Below are 17,850 nucleotides of genomic sequence, written 5' to 3' on the forward strand. Positions count from 1 at the left end.
GTCTGCCAACATTCTTTTGTCCAGAAGCTGCATCATCATATTTATGTAAAAGCTCTTCTACAACTTGGATTCGAAATTTTAAAAATGTAATACGTTTCTCAACTACATTTTATAGAGCAAATATGAGTTCCAAAGTACCTTGTCTAGTAAATGTAAAAATATCTTTTTATAATATTTTTTCTGACGTTTTCGGATTGTTGGATGAAAGGATATTTCTTGATCCCAGCGATCTACACCACCCATAGTTAGACTGTAGTCAGAAACAATCTTCGGCTTGAGTATATCTTCATTTTTTTTTTTTTTTTTTTTTTTTTTTTTTTTTTTTTTTTTATTTTTGAGGCTGACCATGGAAGTATCATAAATACTGCTCATCAAACACACATCCTTCATCTTCGGTTGAAGAATTTAAATCATCTATATAATGCTTCAAAGAACTGGACGCCATTTTACAACAAAAAGATCCCGTGCACTTTGAACCAAAGAACTTATAACCTCTAACCTTTGAAATCTTCAGTAAAGTGCTGTCATCTATTGAATTGAGCGCACATTAACTTTTCCCGAGATGCAGTCGGGTTTGACAAAGAGATGAAGCCGAAATAAACGTCTCCCGATATATATTCGGGTATAACAATACGATGCAGTCAAAAAAAAATTACCGCGAGAAATACTCGGGCGTGACATTTTTTAACACCAGTGCTGTGCCCGAGATAATCTCGGGCATGACAGTTAAAAGGTTAATTTTTACGCATTGTGGACATTGTTCTCAGGAGTTTGGGATCTGCGTATAAAATTATATTTTCAGAATAAAAAGAACTTTCGACTTGGATGGCAATGCATTTAGCAAAATTCGAAGTCTATTTTTATATTTCTTTTAAATGAAGAGATTTTTAGGAAAAGGGAAAAGAACTAAATACCTAGGCAATTTTTTCCCTTGGAACGAAGGAAATCTGTACATTAAAAATCTAGAGAAAACGAAAGTAACACGAAATTCAATTTAACAATCAGTTTATAGACGAAATAATGGATGCAAAAATACAAACCAACATTGATTACTAGTGAAAATTTATTCTCCTTCGACACGAATTCGACATATAATTTAATAAAAAGCTTGCCAATTATATTGTTTGCTATATATTTCTTGCATTTAGCATAGAGTGCAACTAAGAGACAATACTAATACAATCTAGAATGTTGACTGGATAGCTGTTTAAAGTACAATATGTAAAATCTACGCTGCTTAAAAGGGATACATTCGTGGAAATTTCTAAACAAAACAGATTCTTTTTTACCTTAAGCATGAAAGGAGGATGTTCACCTGAAACCGGTCCTGGGATGATCTTCCAGTGTTCAGGTGTCTTAATCCATTGGGCTACAGGTGGAATGATCCAGACTGGATTCTTAATTTAATTCCTAATCATGCTGTTAGGAATGCATATCCCTCCCCACTAAATACTAATTTCCTCATATGTTTCATAAAAATATATAGAGACTAATCAAACACTGCTCTAGTAAATGATATTATACTATGCGCTTATAATAGGAAATAAATATATGCGGTGAATGAAAAAAGTACTTGTTTTTGTGAGTTTTAGGCTTATTTTGTGAGCTACAAAACTCTATGGCTCATACAATTGTACCACTGTCCGGCTAGCTTTCACCATTATGGGGAAATTACCGCCTTCACAGACTTAATCTGGAAATAAGGCTAAAAAATTAAACAATAGTTGAAATACGTATTGATAACGAAGAACTTAACAGAAAAATAACTGCAAAAGACTCTTCTGAGTATTGCAAATTAACAAGTTTTAACAATTTATGCACGGGTTTATTAACAACCGATACCTTATGCAAACAGTTTTTCAAGGTCTTATTCTAAAAAATTATTTACTAGCGTGACGATCATCAAGTAAACCTGCAAATGGTTAATTCAAGTCCCACTGATCGAAATTGTCAGCGGTTCTCATACAGATAAACGCTAAAAAGAAAGCTCGATTCTTCACACCATTGATGAACGAGGTACATGGACTAAACGAAGAAAATCGCTCAACAGCTCAGCTAAGATTTACAGTAAGTGAATCATGGGCATGCAGATTCCTAGAATTAGCAAAGTGGTTCAGAAAAATGAATTTAAATTTTTATTTGGTTAATTAAACTAAAAATAAAATTTAATAAGTTCTTTTATCTATCCTCAACAGATGACAATTTGCACGATTAATACAAACAAGTAAGCAGTGATTTACAGGCTGCGTTTTAAGTACTAGACGTTGCATTTTCTTCAGCTAACTGGTTAGCAAGTAGGTAATGGCAATAGAAAAGGAATGCAACCTTATGGAAACAACTTTCAAATTTTTTAGTAAGATAACCTTGAGTTATGCAGTGCATCGTGCACAGAATGTAACCTGTCGGTATAGATGAAAAAAGTAGATGTTAAGAGAAACCGCATTCGTCTTTTTATTAATAATGATCTTTAACAGCATGAAATTTCTTTTTTTTTTCACAATCACTCACGTATTTAATAATGAATATTAATGGCCATAATGTAAACAATCATAATAAGCTACTGATAATATTTGTGGAACATTAATTGTTTAAGAACTCTTTTAAAAATGTTGATGTCCGGCTATCAGTATAAAAAATTGTACAAAAAGATGTATAAAAAATTATATAGGGTGTGGCAGCGTTCATAGTAGGATATTAAAAGCACACCATAAGGCAGTAACTGTAATTTATTTATTACCTCTTATGTCAATTAACAGTTAAAGGTATGCCATTTACTAATGTGTAAGTCATTGTCCATTGCGTGAATTACTTTTTGAATATGATGACCCCTCTGCACAACACATTCATCTAGGCGGCGTTGGGAAGCTTGCTATATAACTCGGCGTAACGTATTTCCTGGGACATTGCCGACGGCAGTTCGGATGCGATCCTTCAACTCGGGAATGATGGCACAACGCGTTCGGAAAACTTCTTGCTTCAGGTGCTCCCAAAGTCGAAACATGAAAGATCAGGTGAGCGAGGCGGCTTTACAGGGTTCATAGTGTAACAGCTTTAATATCGTTATTAATCTCTCGTGCATTTGAAATAGATGAATAATAAATAATGTACAGATTACTGGCAATATTGAAATGCAGGCTCGAGAGCTGCATGCATTTTCTCGCACGAAGCATGTAATTATTTTTTTTAAATAAGTTTATAGAATATGTTTTCTTTTCTTGTTTGTATGTCGCCATTTTTTTGAGTGTTAAATAAAAGTTATTGCTGTGTTCCATCATTGGAGTTGCTTCATTTCGCCAAAGAAGTATCACAATAGCCACATTTTAGTTAAAAAAATAAGCACCTATAAGCACTTTTCAAGCACATTTTAAGAAAAAAAATAAGCACCTGTCTAATTACATCATACACAACTGCATAACCTTAAAAATTAGAATTGTAATTTAAAATATGAGAAATGAAGTACTTATTAAGAGAGAATAAGCATTACCTCAACCATGGAAAATAATTACTTTTTTTTTTTAATTTTAAATAATAGTTCATTTTACAGAACTAGTTTACAACGAGAGAAAATAAAACTATGAAGAACTAAACTATATTACAAGATTTAATGATGAAATTTCAGTTCAAAATAGAGAAAATAAATAATAATAAGGCATATTTATTGTATTCGTTTGGAACCTAATAATAAATACAATTTATTTTTCCACTCATATTGATATTTAAATAATTTAAATCTAAATTCTGAACATTTCCTAAATTTTCATTGTATATCAGTTTTCTCTTAACAGAAATTGCAAGCAAAGTAATTTAAGTAAAAAACAGGAACATTTCTGAAATCAGAAGACAGAAATTTGCTTCATGCAGCCATTTTTAACAGTAAAAGCTTAACTAACCCGCATACTTGGAATTGGCGAATATTCGGACAGTCGAGCGTAACTTGAAGGAGCGGAAGGGGGGGTAGACTGTAGCCGCTCTTTAGATTTTTCCGCTAATAAATGCTTTTGACATTTCAATATGTGCATCATATAAAAATAAACCAACGGAACTAAAAAATATTCTGCTTAGCAAGCACAGTAAAACTCTTTCAGTTAGTAAGTAAGTGTTCATAAACAAATCTGGGACTGAACATAAAAATTAATTATCTCTGCAAAAAATCGAAACGTTATTGCGCAATACGTGCGCCGTAATTCTTCCCTACGTGATATTACGCAATCGGAATCAACAACTGCCGGTATTGGGAGAATAAAGAACTAAATAACTGGGGTGTTTTTCATTCTAATTTTCAACAGACGGCGTTAAATTTCCGGAATAGAATCATTCTTCGCTTGGGTTGGTAGACCGCAGAACTTTTAGTCCTATTCAATCCAGATTGGAAAGTAACCCCCCCCCCCAAAAAAAAAAGTCCGTTGCTTGTTGTTTTGCAGCGAACTGTAACAGTTTCAAGATTTTGCGAAGAAAGGGGAGACCTCCCAACCTTCGTACTGTATAATATATTGGCCAAAAAAATGAAATTATTTTGACTATTCGATTACTTTCCCTTTATTTAAGCCATTCCGAATATTATTCCTTAGAAAGCTAATTTGTGTTAAAACACAACCATTTTTGGAAGTTTACTATACTTCAGCAGTTACTGCAACTATGTTATTATAAACATTCATACATATGCTCATAATATAAGCACAACGATCATAATAAACACGAATATGAACTGACCAAGCGGAACGAGAATGCAAATTTTTAAGATCTTGATAGAAATTCAAACGTGTGTAGTATTTGGGTGGGAGGAAAAGAATGCCGAATGTAGCGGAATTTTCTACTGCTTTCGCAATTCTTTGACCAATAGAACGACGGGCACCTGTCTATACTCTTCGTGCACACCAAAGGTTATGTTAATGCAGAGATGGGGGAAAAGCTATTTCCGGGAGTATGACTCACCCCATCTGACATTCCATATTAAGAAGAAAAGTTGTTTATTTAGTTTCGGCTTTGGTACGGGAAAAAAAAACGTGTTCATTTAAAAAAAAAAAAAAAAAAGCACTAAAAACAAACAAAAAAAAAAAAAAAGGACTTAAAGAAAAAGTAAGCACCTATAAGGACTTTATATTTTATTTTCAAGTATAAGGACTTATAAGCACTTATAAGGACCGCTACGAACCCTGGCGCTAGGAAACGACACCAAAACGGGAAATTACCTGGAAATGTCTGTTGCAATGGTCAGTCCATCTGGAACTTTCCCATAACGTCCAAAGTTGAAGTGTTGCCGAAATAAACGCTGGTTAGCAATAACAGAGTAGGTATTCTTGAAATAACTTTCAACAGCAAAGGCACGATGCTGTGCACTCCAACGATCCATATCGCCGTCACACTCGAAATGGTAGCTCATTCGTACACGAATGCGGCACGAGCTGGTGCGCATTCATGTAGTACGTCATTGTGCTACGCAAGTCAAATTACGCTATGAACGCTGCCGCACCCTGTACTATATAAAGTTAATTATATAAAGTTTATTTGATTAAGGCAAAGCCTCGAGGGCTATCTACCTAAGGAGATAAATGCCTTTGTGGAGGACTTTTTGAGAGAAACTGGCTCGTATACACATTACACATGGGGAAAACCACGAAAACGCCCATACAGCCAGCCCGTTCGCGGGATTCGAACTTCAGACCGAACTACCAGTGTTCAGTGACTTTAACCCAAAGTTAACGTAAGTGATAGGAAAATGGTCACATTATGAATTAAGTAAACAGAAATGAGCTGTAACAGAAGTTTATAAGTATCATTTCTTTCCTCTAGAAGAATGCCCCTCCATTGCCCAAACCCAAATTATAAATAAAAATACAAACCCAACATTCACGTTACAATTAATTAATTTCTTACTAGCGTTCATTTCTCATTTAAAATTGAAACTCAAGTTACTCTAATACCTAACGATTATAATACAGTTGTATTTAATAAAGGAACTTGAAACGGATTAAAAGGTGTTAATTTGTAAGCCGTGATCTAAAACAGCAAAATTAATATATTAAAAATGCTATTTTAAGATACAAGACGTGCTTTGTTTAAAAGTATTTTCTTATAATAATTTTCTATCAAGACACTAAAAATATATTGAAATTTATTCAAACTGGAACCTAGTATTTAATTTTTTTTTTTTTTTTTTTTTTTTGTATAGATCATTTACATGCTGTTCACATGTAAATGCTCATTGTTAACGAAATAGGATGAAATTTTTTTAAAAATTACTTGGTCATTAAAATAGATATGTTGTTCTCAACCATGAAAACTGCAGAATTCACATAGGATCGTCATTAACTTTTAAAGGCTATTTAAAAAAATGTTTTAAAAAAAAAATAAAAAGTATCATACGAAAGTCAAGGCAAAAAAAAAAAAAAAAAAAAAAAAGGAGAAAAAAGAATAGCTTTCTGTATGAAATTATTTTAATCAATATTTTGAAAAATACAATGGCAGAAAATGTGCGGAATTCGTGGAAATGCTATTTTGAGAGCCGCGATATAAAACAACAAAATGAATTTATTAAAAATTTTGTTTTAAAATACAAGAGACATGCTTGATTTAAAAGAATGCTCTTACAATAAGTTCTATCAATATACTAAAAATTTTTCGAAATTTGTTCAAACTGGAACCTAGCATTGAAATTTTCTTTGTATTGTAGCTTTACACATTATTTCGTTAGCTTCTTTGTGCATGTTTTTCATTAATGCCTCACTACATAAGTCTGCCTAATAAACAGACCACATGAAGCCTACCTTCTTAAGAATAGGAATTTATTTATTTACTAGATGAGTAAAAAATAGCACAGTTCCAGATTATATTGATTTCAAGGAAAAGCTCTATGCATTTCAAGGAGCCTGTTGAATTCTTTTGAAGTAAACAGCAATTTAGTGTAAAGCTTCAAGTTCAGGATAAATTTTGCCTAAAATTAAATAAATATAGTCTAAAGCTAAATTTTACCTAAAACGAAAACTTATTTATATATTTAATATTATTTTGTGTTACAGTCCTTAGATATCCATAAATTGAAATCCATAAATTTGAAAGAATAAATGAATTATAACATGGAACAGGTATTTATTTGGCTTACTTAAAAATCACTTTGTTGCATCAAAAGCAAAAATAATTTAGCATGGCGTCCCCTCCCTCACTTTTTCATTTTATTAACTCAATAGGACTATTAACTTGGAAACAAGATTTTGCATCCTTTCACTTTTCATTCGAGTCTGTTGCCATTTGGAAAAACGCAAGATATTATCTTTTGTATTTATTCTGTCTGTTATTAATTAACAAACAAAACTACAAGTATTTAAAAGCAATAGATGCAGTTCTTAAAAATACCTTTTTTTTTCAGTTTTTAATCTATTTTTTTAAAGTGCATTTATTTCATGATATATATAATTAAAAACATAAAATGTTTTTATGGAATCACATTATATATTTTTGTTTACTTTTTAAATACACAGAAAATATGTAACATTAGCCTAAATGTATATTCATGTAATATCCTATAAAATATTTCACTGTTTCACTTGATCGATCTCTATCGATAAATCTTTACTGATGAAACCATACCAAATTTTTAAACAGCCCTTTTGGGCAATAATTAAAATATGAACCCTTTCAGATTTTTTTAATTAAAATTTTATTTGTTTTTATTTTGCTTAATAATTTTTTTCCATTAAATTTTTTATTTATTTATTTATTATTTTAAACCTGAAACTGAAATTTGGATTCGCCTTATTTTTGTGTTCAAACTTGTTAGAAATCTTACTTTCAAATATATCTTATATCTAATGAAATCGTGTAAAATTTTACACTGCAGATGAATTAAACTGTTATACAGGGTGATTCTAAATTGTTTTTACAAATTAAGAGGGGCGATAGTACTCATCCAGATGAGCAATAATTACCATAGAGCATAGGGTCGCATTCCACTCTGAAAGGCAGAAAAGAGGAATATTAGAACTCCAATCTGAACTTAGTTCGAGACCAAAAGTTGCACAATCGGTTTATTGAAAAATTCACAGAAAGTGCACAAAACGGATAAAATCGAAAACTTGGCGCTCGAGTGTTAATTCGAGCTCAGACTTCGATGGCAAACATTCAAATGCACATCCTTGGTTGACACGGTCTCAACCTCGCAAACGATTGCAACAAGTTAATTATCTAATTGAGGGCTGAATATTATCAATTAACTCCCAACTTCCGCTGTATGCCGAGATTAGCATGAAAAGTTCATGCTGTGTTCAGGGCTTAATTTCTAAAATCAGAAGTGCCGGAGCCTTATGGAAGGTCGTCAGCAAAGAGGACAGAAGTAAATATATAAATAAAATGACTATTAAAATCATTAACAATTTAAAAATTAAATAGTTAATTATTATCATATTAATATTAATAATTAATATTTTATCAATTATTATTTAATTAAATAAAAAGTAATTAATTATTATTTATTTAAGTGATTAAATTATTAAAATTATATAAAATGTAAAGAGATAAACTAAAATTTAATAAGAGATTTTTAATACAATTTTATTGCAAAAAAATAAAGTTTTCGAGATCAAATTTCTACTGAAATTGTTGTTCACTTACATAAATTTAGGGCTCCGGTGCGCTCCGCCAAGAATTATGATTTATACCAAAAACTAAGAAGTGCCGGGAGCAATTTAAGCTCTGGCTGTGTTCCGGCTGTCAGAACTTCGTGTGCCATAGAAGGGCGCTTCAAATAGAATGAGCGCAGTACAGTGTCCAAGAGGACAGCATAGGAGATGGGGAAGGGGAAAGGAACTGCTAAACCTTGATACTTGATATCAAAATAGCAGTTTTTTTCCCCCTAATAGATAATTTCGCTCTAATAGTTTAGATAATTAACTTGTTGCAATCATTTACGAGGTTGAGACCTTGCCAATCAAAGATGTGCATTTGAGTGTTTGCCATCAAAGTCTGAGCTCGAATTAACACTCGAAAGCCAAGTTTTCGGTTTTATCCGTTTTGTGCACTCTGAGTTTTTCATTAAACTGATCGAGCAGCTTTAGGTCTCGTTCATTGGTTCTCCCAACACGGTTATAAGTTCAGGTTGAAATTCTAATATTCCTCTTTTCTGCCTCTCAGAGTGGAATGCGACCCTTTGTTCTATGGTAATTATCGCTCATCTGGATGAGTACTATCATCCCTTTTAATATGTGAAAACAATTTAGAATCACCCTGTATAATTGAAAATAATGCACATAAAAATGAGAGGATTAGATTGAATCATTTAATTATGGGAAGGTTATGAAGACTGTCTGGCAAGCTCCGTCCTAGTTTTATCAGAAATTCTTAGAATGTTGGAATCTAAAGGCTCCTTTTTCACCAATTTACAGGTTTTCGTGCCCAAAAGTGTAAGAAGTAACAAACTTATTGGTAAATTCTGCTAAAGACTTAATTCAGAAATTAATATATGAAACACTCCTGCCGTTAGAAACTCTAGCTATTTTTTCATAATGATCTTCTACGCACAATCAGACATATTTCAGTGAAAAAATTTTAATTGAGCGAAAATGCAGCCTTAGTTTGGTATAGATTTTGAATAAAACTATCGATTTTGACGGCGACTAGCTAAAAATCCCTCTCTTCAGAAGCAAAAAAAAAGTTTACGAAAACTGTTTTTCTTATTGCTTTTCTTCTGAAGAATCTTCTGAGCCACCCAACGAGATAGACGTCGACTCTGACTATCGTACCGTGTTTGAATCGAGGAGAAGGCATGGGTGCTGTAAATATATAGTGTCTTTGAGGGGGTACTCTAAATATACGTCGAGCAGGAAGTCCTCTCAGGAGCAGGTTTGGTGGTACGAGAAAAAGGATGGGAGACCCTCGAACGGCCCCCACGAGTGCTGTCCCTCAAACTTTTGGTGAAACTGGCAAAATCGCACTGTCAGCTATATGGTGCTCGCTACGATAAAATTTCTACGCCTTGCCACGGTAAAATTCGGCTTACTCTGATTAGATCAGACAAGAGACATTAGTCGTAACAAACGAAAAAACTGTATTCTTCTTTCTGTGTAGCGATAACGTAATAATAAGAAGTAAAGTAGAAGTATCTGAATAGTGTAAGGGTTCCGAACCAGAAGGGAATTCCTCCCTAGGGAATTTCATGGTTTTGAGGAGAATGCGATCAGACATTTTTTAACTGTTAAGTATTTAGTTTTAGTTTATGAATACAAAAGAACTATGTTTATGCAAGTTTTCGTAATTAATCAACGTTTCATACACTTCTTGTTGTTTAAATTATAAAAACAATTCTAAATATAAATAAATGTAATTTTCTAGTTTCGTAAAGGAGGGGGATAACATTCTAACAGTGGGAAAAGGGATACATAAATCAAGCATTTGGAATAATGGCAAATATTCAGTTGAGGCTCCTTTTACAAGTGTAAAAACCTCGGGACTCGTTCGGTTGATCAAGAAAAGACTTCTACAGGTATTTACTGTACACCGTCGAGGTTCAGGAACACGAGCAATGGCGTAAATTTTTTTTTAAAAAAAGGTGAAACAGTTATATGAGCAATCAAATGTATTTTTGAATTTGAATGAAAACATCAATTATTATAATCGATTGGTTAAAACAGGGCGAATTTGTTCCTTCGCAATCGAATTTCAGAATGATTTTTTTTTTTTTTTTAATTCCACGACCATTAGCCTGCCACCAATAATCGAAGAGTTAACGCTGCTGAATATAAGATTTTCCTCTAGTGTAATAATGTAACTACGAGTAAGTTTCTATAAGAAAGACCTCCACGAAGACATTCCTCTTAAGGCAAATAACCGTCGATTGCTTGCCCTAAGCTTTAGAAAAATTTTCTTCTTCCTTACCATATGCGTTCTTGGTGTAATTGGAAACACGTCCAGCTAGCAATCGAGAGAGCCGGCGTTCGAATCTGGGAGGCATTTCTGATTTTTCATGTTTCCTGCTCCGAAGTAAAGCTAATGAACCAACAAGTAGTACCCGAAATACATAACACCATTTGAAGTATAGTGGATGATAATTCCATCCTCACCTGTATTTGGCGACTGGATCCTAACATTCGCAGTCACCCTGTAAGTGGGAAGAGTGCAAAGAATTTTCTATTTTGTCATCGCTTTCCTTCGTTGTATGATTAGAAGCACGACCGGCTATCAATCAGAAAATTCAGAATTCGAATTCCGGTGAAGGCATCGCAGATTTTCGTGTTTTCTACTCCGATAAAAGCCCAACAGACTTTAAAACCTAGCTTTATCTCAAGTATCAACAATGCATTGCAGCATGAGGCATTTACCATTTTTGGCTTATTGTTAGCTTGAGATAACTAAATATTTTCAGTCTTCTGAATGAACATGACATACGGATTTAGGAAAGTGAAGTGAATATTATAGGAAGGCGGAGAAGTTTCTGCAGCATTTATTAGGAAATTGCTTATTAAGAATAGTTATAATAAAGGAGAAAAATCCGGGAAACATTTATGTGCTTGATACCCTTGGGGAAAGCGTCGCATAATTACAAGTCAGTTATAAATAAATAGTTTGCTCACAGAAATTCTGCAAGACTTAGACTATGTGGAATTTCAAGTATAAATTTTATGGGTTCTTTCTGTATTAACAATCTTAACTTGAAAGGTCTGTGTTTTATGAGCCGTTTAAAAACTTGATATACTAATCAAGAGAGAAAAAGCTTGACGACTGGATAATTTAAGATTATCAAAGAAAGAAAGCTGTTCATAAGCGATCAAGTAGAAATCAATGGTCACTGAACTTTGGCAGTTCGTCTAATTCGGTTCCCCATCGAATAGGATGGAAGTACTAGAAGTTTCGTGGTTTTCGGTATATGTAGTGTGAATACGAGATAATTATTTTTAGAAAGTTCTCTATGAAGGGACTCTTAAGACAAGTCACGAAGGGGGCTTTAGAACAACTAATTAGCAAAATAAGAAAGAAAGCTAGATTGGAAATGGCTGCATAGGCTACGACACATTTTGAAACGGCAAACTGAAACTTGCCTTAGTTTATCATGAAGATAATAAATTTTTTGATTCCCTTCATATGTGCCTACAGTAAATACAAATACAGCTTACTTAAAAAATTCACATTCCTTTTCCTCAAAATTCTGGGATATGTTTATCTTTAAACTTAATTAATGCTACATGCTTCTGGATTGGTGCACAGTTTTCTAAAAGTATGCTGAATCTGTTTCAGAAAGGTCTCAAACTAAATGTAAACACCATTAGAAAGTAAGTAGAATAACTAAAATTTTAAGAGAAATTCATATTATAGTGGTAATTCAGTAAAAAATATAATCAATTTAGAGAAACGATATACAGACTTTAAAGCAATTTGAATGAATGATTAAATAGTAAACGTGAAACTGCAAGCATTGTGAATAGCAAGCAAGAGGTATAAAAATTAAACTTGTTACAATAGTACATGTCATTTATTCTATCACTCACTTTTTATATGTCTAAAAACAATAAAATATTTCTTCCTTGATGATTACGATATACTCAGCGAATTCTTTTCTCGGGTCTAATTTTCAAATTCGGAACTTCAATAATGAACGAATTTTGACGTCAGATCTCGCCAAATTTATATCTTCCTTTTAGCCAAATCAAAAAATTTCAATATAGTCAAGAGCAAATGTTACTTCGAATGACTAGTCAATTATTTTTTTTTCCTCGAATAGAACTTACCTTAAAATTATTTCCTGCGAATACTTACGACAACGTTATCGCAAAAAATTTGGAAGACTGAGATTTAATACTTTCTTTCATCCTTTCGTTTACCATAACATTCTGACACTTTTCAACTCTGATACGACATAATTTCTTATCAGATCGAATAATGATAGTTCATATGATTATTCTATATAATATATCTTCGGTACACTACGTAAGAACACGCAAGAGTCAAGTTTTAAATTATTCACTCAGATACTACATCCATACTGAAGTTGTAAATGTTGTTATATAAGCTAATTTTAAGAGAGTAGAAACTTAAGTTAAATGGTTAATGGCAAGCTATACGACTTAGTGAAACTTAATAATAAACAACTTAATTTGCTTCTCTTTTCCAATCTATGTCTTCGAAATGTATGTACGAGTATTGAATTAGAAAAAGTGCTCTGTGAGCAAATACTAAGAGAATAATTTCAAATTTCATTTATTGTTAACGTAGAAGATATTTTGGGGATATCTTTCTATCGTTATTATTAAACTCATTATCGTGTATCTTTTTCTAAATTTACAAGTAAAACTTGAAATTATATTTGCAATCGGAAATAATTTTTCCACAGTAAATTTTAAACACACTTGACAGTGTCTAAAAGAAACTTGTCTTTGCAATGATGGGTACAAAAAACTTCTAATTCTAATAAATTCTAAGTATATTTAATCCATTTTTATTACAATGACTACTCGATAATACTAGAAGATAAGATTCATCATAACGAACTTGTGTATCAAAGTTAATATTAAAATTTAATAAAGTTATATTAAAATTGTAAATTTATTAAATGGATTAAAATTATAGATTCGTGCGTTAAATATTACTTTGTGATATTTATCTAAATTTTGATATACTCTAATTTTATCCAATGAATTTTTTTGAAATGCGGTGATACGCACACGAGGGTATCTGCCACGGGGAAGAATTCCTTTGTTGAAAAATTTTTACAAAAACCTCTAGTCCACACATGGCAAAAACCTCGAAACTTTCCATGCAATCAGCCTATATACAGCGATTTGAATGCGAGTCGAGTTACCAGTGTTCAGCGACTTTACTACTCTGGCACTGGAGGACGTATCTAATGAATATAATGAAAGTGTGTAATATTCTTCTTATTTACAGAAACTTCAGATTTTTGTATCAGAAAACAAATTTGTGAATAGGCACTTTTCTCCCCAACACACTTTCTAGAAAAGTTGAAATCTGAAGTTTCAGAAATGAACGGACATAAAAAACCAGCACAGATATTCTTGTAGTCTAGCGTGGAGGGCAATGAACTCTCACTCAATAAATCGATATTCCCTTTCGTCATGGGATATGACTAAAAAAAGAAGAGAAAAACGACGAATTAAAAAAGTTTTGATAATTTTTCGATGAATCAGCACATAAAACATCAATTTGTTAAGGTTAAATACACAAGATTCTCTGACCTACAATAAATTTGCATTTAAAACGTTCAAAATTCTGACAAAAATCTTCACTTCGAAGCTATAAATTCGAATACTGATAGTTTGAAAGCAAAGAGTTGTTAAGGACCTCTCGGACAACTTCAAATAGTGACATTTATAGAGTGATATCCTGATCAATATTATCGAAGTCTGCAAAATATTATACAAAAAAACTGCGAATATAACAGCCTTTATCAAGTAAGGGTAGACAAAAAAAAAGGGGAGGGGAGCTGGATGACTATATTTCGTTTCCTGTGAAATAAGAATGTGGATTAGTTTTTCTTCATACTAAAAATAAAGTTAGATTACGCAACCCGAATGGTTGGTGCTATTGTTGGCACGACTTTTACAGAGGGAAAAGAACTTTTTCTGAAAAGCAGTAGGCAGTTTCGATGGGGAGGTTTGCGCTTCTGAATTTAGATGTGAACTTAACATTGTTTTCCATTACGTATTTGAATCAAAGAAATTGAATAAAGGTTATAGATCTATATTGATTGAATAAAGGTTATAGATCTATATTGATTGAATAAAGGTTATAGATCTATATTGATTGAATAAAGGTTATAGATCTATATTGATTGAATAAAGGTTATAGATCTATATTGATTGAATAAAGGTTATAGATTCCAAAATTTGCTAAAATTATTTTTCATCTGTTCTTAAATAGCTTCCGGTTTTGAAGACAGTCTTCTTTTTAAGGATTCTAAAAAGCTCATCCAACACCCGTATGCCAAATAAACAGTGGATTTTACCTTTGACAATTTTACATTTTTTGATGATCTTGTTCGTAGTGCTGATAGGTAACCAACAGTTTCCTTGTTTGGAGCCAAATATAAATGCTCAGTTTCCACTAATCAAAGCATTTCATAATATGGCAAGTAACAAAAAAAATGTAACCTAACACCACAGAACTATTAAAAGGGGAAAAAAGATCAAATGGGATTACAGGGGCTAATATTTTCAATAACTCATTTTATCAGGCTGTCTCATTCATAGGTCATCGAAATGTGTGGTGAATAGCACTGGCGATACTTTATAGAATTAAAAAAATATCTGTGATCATTTATTTGCTGACGATAATATATAATTTCGCTGTGATTCGCTAACAAATGATTGAAACAAGTGCATTTATTAAGACTTATTACGATTTAGAATTACAAGAAATGGAGAAATATTAAGTTTAAATGTACATAAAAAACAAATAAAGCAAAATTTCTTTTAATATCTCTTCCCATATATTACGGGGATATTTGCCGATAAGCTAAACTATAACAACAATAAAAAAAACCTGAAGTCAAGAACAGTAATCGAGTTGCAAATGATCTGCTTCTTTCCATTAATTTTCTATGCTGGAAAAAATCATGAATAGAAGAAATTTACTTTCATATTTTCCTTCTATTAAAATCTTCATTAGCAAGAACTAACAACAGCTTTTAAACATTTTAAAAGAAACAATGATGCAAAGATCTCTATCGTGCTTCAGAGCAAAAAGTATGATGTATTATTCTCAATATGAACCGAAAACGCCCAACAGAAACACCCAAAACGGCTTCTTTAAAGGAGCTTACTGTAATCTATAACCTTCAGTTAAAACAGCATAAAAAATTGCTCGATATGGACTCCCATCATTCTCTTTTTTTTTTATACCCATGATGCAGCATTCCCGCCTTCGGCAATCGCTGATGCTACTACCATCTGAAAATTAAACTCCTCTTACTTCCTCAGTTGCTGCTGTAGATGTAACTTTCATTTAACCTCCAGCATTTATACGACCTTCTCTTCTATTCTACTAGAAAAGCAGCAGCAAATGACTTCAAATTCGCCATTCCCTTGGATGATACGGTTTTTTTTATCGATCGGAACCATGTTAGGCTTCGTGGTAGACAGAGGTCGCTGTCGGTCATTCGATACGAATTACATATCGTTATTCATATTTCAAACCGTTCTAGCTTAATTATATGCACTGCATTTTATTTTCTACAACTGAATTTATATTAAAATCGATCTTCTGTGACGCATACATTATAATGGCAAGGAATACAAGAGAATTAGTAAAATTAATTGTAGCGGATAAATTTATTGTTCGGAGAAATAAGGTTATATTATGAAATTACATTTTGTAAGTAATTAACGTCAGGTTTAATAACAATCATACACCAATGTAATATAGGTGACCAGTTTAAGAATTTTTAAGACGATGTATAATATCCACTTCAGTTCATAATTTAATAACGTATAAGAAAGGACGTTTTTAAATTAAGAATAAATTAAATTATTTGGTATACAAGTTTAATTGCTAAGACTAAAGCAAAATTAAAAATTATAATCAGTTTATGGATTCTCCATTCAAATTTAAAAATCAAGAAATAAAAAATTCTGCGTTTCTCTGCATCGATTAATAGAATAATTATAAAAAATAATTTGTAAGTGACCTTAGTTATTATTTTTTCTTTCTCTTTTATTTCATTTTATGCGACATGGCTGGAGAGATTCTAAATAATCATGGTATAACTGTGAATTTTATTAGAGTTCTTGAGATTAATTCTCACATATATTTGATGGTCTTTTCAAATTTTGAGAAATTAGTTACAGAATAATTTTAAAAACTTTCATTAACAATTTACAGAGTACCAGTATGTGAATGAATTACAGATACGTACGGAAAACCAAGTATATCATAAAACATATACACTTTTATAAAAGTAGCGTAAAAGAGAATAACACTCCCCAGTTCCTTTTCAGAAAATGATTTTTTCTTTAAAGCAGATTCAAGAATGCATCACTTCGTTCTGAAACACGACAGTTTCACAGTACGTAATTTTCTGATTTCCCTTTCGCTTCAGTCACGGATAGTATATTCTTTGCAGAATTAAAAGGATTAAAAGAATTTAAGGAGATTCAGAATATAGGTAGCATTTTTTATAACAATATACTTATACATTTCTTTTCAGCATATGCCACATTTAGATCATGTGAAGTTACACATTCATATTTATGTAACTCTCGATATTAAATCGAGCTTAAACGTAGGAACAGAAGTAAAAAGTAAATTTACCTTTATACTGTTTGTCCACTGAGATCTGTTTAGATACATGCTGAACCTGCAGTAAGAGTTTTACTCTTTCAATTGGGGCTACGGCGGTTTTGGAGATGGCCGCCGCGACACCCCCAGCTAAAAAATCCTTAGCAAAAGATAGAACGTCCACAGGCATGTTGAAATATTTCTTTTAATCCGAGATATACAAATCTCCTGCGATTGTGTTCTTCGATCGTGGTCTGCGAAAGGCTCTTGCTAGCTGGGGCGTCCGCCGGCGTTCCGCACTGCGCTGGGAAAGGACACGGCTAGGTGACAGGGTTGCATCCAGTTGGCGAAAATTTGGCGAAATAAAACTCGATGCCAAGACGGCAATGGTCTCCTGGAGATGTATTAGGAATAAAGGCTTTAATGAATGCAAGACTCTTCCGCTTTCTTATAGAGAAGAATTTATGTTTGGCGCCATATTTTGTTGGATCGCACCCAAAGAAAGTCTCTTCTATATCCTTAACTTAGCCCTTAACGTAAAATGCTAGGGGTTAAATTATATTATTATTTTTTTTTTCCTTTTATCTAAGAGGAGGTATTAACTAATCAGTCTGAAAAAGCAAGACATAAACACCT

General features: G+C 32.5%; 1 protein-coding gene across 1 annotated transcript in view; it reads right to left on the bottom strand.

The window, feature by feature from the left end:
* Positions 1-17,531, bottom strand: part of LOC118195576 (ADP/ATP translocase 1-like) — a 35,430-nt gene extending 17,899 nt beyond the window's left edge. Inside the window, exon 1 of the mRNA XM_035366906.2 lies at positions 17,248-17,531. Within this exon, the coding sequence (XP_035222797.1) occupies positions 17,248-17,404 (157 nt within the window). The 5' untranslated portion in view covers positions 17,405-17,531. The remainder of the gene's footprint in view (positions 1-17,247) is intronic.
* Between the last annotated feature and the right edge of the window lie 319 nt (positions 17,532-17,850).

Source organism: Stegodyphus dumicola, chromosome 8 (genome assembly GCF_044657685.1).
Source record: "Stegodyphus dumicola isolate Sdum_Otavi_A_Nest chromosome 8, ASM4465768v1".
Lineage (NCBI taxonomy): Eukaryota > Metazoa > Arthropoda > Arachnida > Araneae > Eresidae > Stegodyphus > Stegodyphus dumicola.